This window comes from Etheostoma spectabile, chromosome 21 (genome assembly GCF_008692095.1).
Source record: "Etheostoma spectabile isolate EspeVRDwgs_2016 chromosome 21, UIUC_Espe_1.0, whole genome shotgun sequence".
NCBI classification, from domain to species: domain Eukaryota; kingdom Metazoa; phylum Chordata; class Actinopteri; order Perciformes; family Percidae; genus Etheostoma; species Etheostoma spectabile.
In genome coordinates, this window is record NC_045753.1 from 10,162,287 (window position 1) to 10,166,308 (window position 4,022).

Sequence of the window (4,022 nt, forward strand, 5' to 3'; positions counted from 1 at the left end):
CTGTGAAATTTCCCTTAATACTTTTCCTATCGAACATTTCGAATCCCCCTTAAAATAAATAATATATTGAAATGTTGGCTGCATGAGTATAGTGTGTCATTTAAAACACCAAGACATAATAACATTAAATTGTTTTTCCTCAATCACTTTTTGTGATTGCGCACTCCTACAGAATACACACTTACTTGTGCTGTGATTACAAAGTGCAAATTGCAAAACGCACAAACCGTGGCAAACACTTTCCAGCAAGACGTGCAGGAGGACAATTAAAAGCAGCATTCGCGGCCTCAGAATCGATACACAGCTGAAGTGCATCGTCACAGGGTGTCAGTCCGTGTGTTGGGATCTCAGTCAAGTGAGTTAGCAAGTGAAAAAATGTTCCTCTGTGTGATTACACATGCATCGACTAAGCCAGTATGGGTGTGAAAGTGGTAGCAGAAGTGACACTGTGCTCTGCTTCCAAAGAGGGTTTTCAAAGCAGAGACAGATTTCACTCTATGTCAATGATCTCGGCCAGCTGAAAATATTAAAAATGAACATGTGCAACTCCCTGCTGCCAAAGCTAGAAAAAACCCAGACTGCTGTGAGCTGAATCTGTAAATCACTTTGTTAGGAGATGGATTCTCTCTTTGCCCGGTGGTGTTTACGTGTCTAAAAACAGTATCTTGTCTAATCTTTTGCGGTGGCCGTGTTTAAACAGCTGTCTATATGTCAGCGGAGATGTTTGAAATGATTGCCTGCCTCTCTGTGGATCTCCTCCTCGATCTGCTCCTCTGACCACTTTTATTCGGCTACTTCGGGAGCGCTGCTGCAGCTATTTTTGGAGAGATAGTGGGAGGCTGTGGTCACACCTTTGTACAGGATGCAGGTAAAGAGCCATTTAAAATGAGTCTCTCTCTCTCTCTCTCTCTTAGTCATTGTCTGTTTTTTTCTCCATTTTCACATGAACAGAAGCATACAAACATACCAACATATCTCCTGTGTACATTAGTACGTACAGTACATCTCTCTGCTACCCTGTGTGTGTTTTGCTGCTGAGAGACACAGAGAGGAAAGAGCAATGCGGTAGCCATGGAGTCGTATCCATGGTGCCGTAACTATGGCAACAAAGCTTGGAAAGCTAGTGACTTAATTGGCATCTCCGAGGCACTCTGCAACTGCGATCCAGAATAGCAACCCTTGACACACTAATGTTTCCTTCACATGCCAGACAACACTCACGTCATTAAAGAGGATGCTGACAAGTTAATCAATATCTCTTATTGCGTCCTTTCCTTCAGGACACCGCGTGTGTGTTTCAATGTGTTTCCCTTCATTATTGATGAGGAAAAGGACAGAAACAGAGTCACAACAATATAATATCAACATCAAATGACTTACAGAGTCCATTGCAGCTTCTGATTCTTGATTGAGTTGTAGAGAGCCTGCAAAGGAAAACAAGAAAATCACATTTTCAGTCAACAGCAGCTGTGTTCAGCTGTTGGTGATTTGATCACATCTTACAGGGGGGGGGGGCAGGTCCATTGTGTTTTTCTGTGGAAGCTGCACAGTAAGCGAGCCAGCTTCATTCAATACATTTTACTCAGAGAAATGTCATCCCTTCTCACACTGCTCAAACTCAGTTAATTTTGCCAAAACAATCCATCAATCATCCAATCAGTTTAACCACCACAACATCAGTTACAAAAACATTACCCACCGAGCCCCCGGCCTGTCAACGGATAGGCGAGCAAATCAATCGGCCCGATAAATAATTTACAAAAGGCATCGACCGGCATGAAGCAAAATTAAGTTACAGCTTAAGAACATGAACACAAAAAAACATAGCTATAACAACTTAAACATGACAAAGACATTAGTGAAAACGCAACTGAGTTTACACATTCCTCTCAATGCTGTAGGGATAATCAATTAGTTGATAGAATGATAGATTGATTGATTGACTAGTCAAGAAGAAGGACGTCTTTATCAACTCAACATTTGCAGCTTTCCTCAGTTTTACATTATTATAAATGACAAAAATCCACATAAGTCACTACTGTTTTGGACTGTTACCACTATGGTGGACATTACATTTTATAAATGATCGATTCAATTAATCAACAGATTAATCAATGAAAACAACCATGAGTTGGACCTAGGAGCAGTGTTGGATGATCTCTTACTTCAGTAAAAGCTGCAATATTACATGTACAAAGACTCAAAATATAACTGTATATATTAAGTACTACATTCAAACATTCTTATTAACACCAACATGTAATTAAGTACCAAAAGTCAAAGCACTCATTAATGCAGAATGGATCCTTCTAACATGTAGTCTGTCAATGTTTAGTTATGTACTGCTTGGTTGTTTAAGGTATAACACTTTATTAAATGTTATTATATGATCATTAACAGTCAAATAAATGTGGAGTAAAAAGCGTTATATTTGCAAATCAAAGTATTGGGGTAGAAGTATAAAATAACAAATACAATGGAAATACCTAAGTTAAAGGTGCTCTAAGTGATGTCACGCGTTTTTTAGGCTACAACGTGTTTTTGTCATATACAGCAACAATCTCTCACTCTCACTTCCCGCTAGCTGCTTGTTCCCAGAACACACTGTAAAAAAACGTGGTCTCTGTAGACAGCCCAGGGTCCACAAATGCCAAAAAAACATGCTGCACCACCAAATATAAACAGCGTTCCAGTCAATAACCGACAAGAAGGATTTGGGGGTGGGGGTGGGGGAGTTAGTGCGAGGAAGGGAGGGGGAGGGAGGGGCGAGCTAGTCTCGTTTTGTTTGACAATACTTATACGTCAACAAGAAGTAACGTCACCCAACATGACTTAGAGCACCTTTAAGTACAAGTACCTCAAATTTGTACTTGATATAGCGTGATGTAGTAATACTGCATCACCACCGAGTTCACTATGTATATTGCTGAGAAGGTAAGGGCGTTTCTGCATCTATGCCTAATTTCTACATACTTTATTTGGGATATCTTAAAAAAAAAAAAATCAAAATCTATTCCAACTTGTTTGTGACTGGACACCTTTCGCTTTTTTTTAAACATTTTCTTCGGGTCGTTGTTTACACTCCCGGGAGAAAAAACTCTTTCAATTTCATTATCATGAGAATCAACAAAAAGAGAGTTTTACTGAAGGAGCGGGTGAGCTCTGCTCTGAACGGCTTCAGAAACACAGAACATTTTTGGCTTAAACTTCCTCAAAATCTGTAGCAACCCAGCCCTGTGGACACTGGAGAGAGCAGACATCATGGAGCTATCAGACCCGGAGCGTTAAAGACCCAGATGGAGGCAGTGGATGCAGCTGACAGACAGCAGTGGCAGCAGAGGTGATGGAGAGGACACTTAAAGGCACTTCATTCCCACCCCATTCACCTCTAAATCCCTTGTAGACCGACATCATACCCACCCACCGTGGCTAGAACTGCCGTGTGTGGGGGAAGAAGCGTCACTCCCAGCTAAAATCGATCCTTTCCCATTACAGTCCTTTGATTAAAGAGCTGCTGCTAATGGTCTTCACTTGGATTCTGCTGTTTTAGACTTCCCACCTATTGTGAAGAGGATTTTGTTGTATTGCGAATTTTAGTCAAATGAAATTGGATTTATAATGAGGTTTGATTCAGCGTGCCTAATCAGGTTCATTTCCAGAGTTTCCTAGGGCTTAATCAGAAATACTTCCATGAATATTAACAATCATCCAGCCTCTGGACCATTACAGATTTAAGTTCTGGTTTCCATAAACGCTGTACTGTAAAAGTCTTAGCAATTAAACTATTTCTCAAACTAAAATGTGCTCATACATTTTAATAATCACAGACAAGAAGTCCAGCTGAGCTTACCAGAGTCAGCTGATTTCAAATGTTTTCTGATGTGCCACAACAGTAAAATATTCTGTCTACAGAGGTTCATTGTGGGAGGACTTGGCAATAAAACTGAACTTGGAGCTTATGTATGTATGTATGTATGTATGTATGTACTATCTATCTATCTATCTATCTATCTATCTATCTA

General features: G+C 40.2%; 1 protein-coding gene across 1 annotated transcript in view; it reads right to left on the minus strand.

Moving 5' to 3' along the window:
• The window catches only part of LOC116670886 (PH and SEC7 domain-containing protein 1), a gene marked incomplete at its 5' end in the record, with an annotated part of 69,216 nt that overhangs the window by 19,761 nt on the left and 45,433 nt on the right, over window positions 1-4,022 (minus strand). The window contains 1 exon segment of the mRNA XM_032501585.1: window positions 1,381-1,424. Within this exon segment, the coding sequence (XP_032357476.1) occupies window positions 1,381-1,424 (44 nt within the window).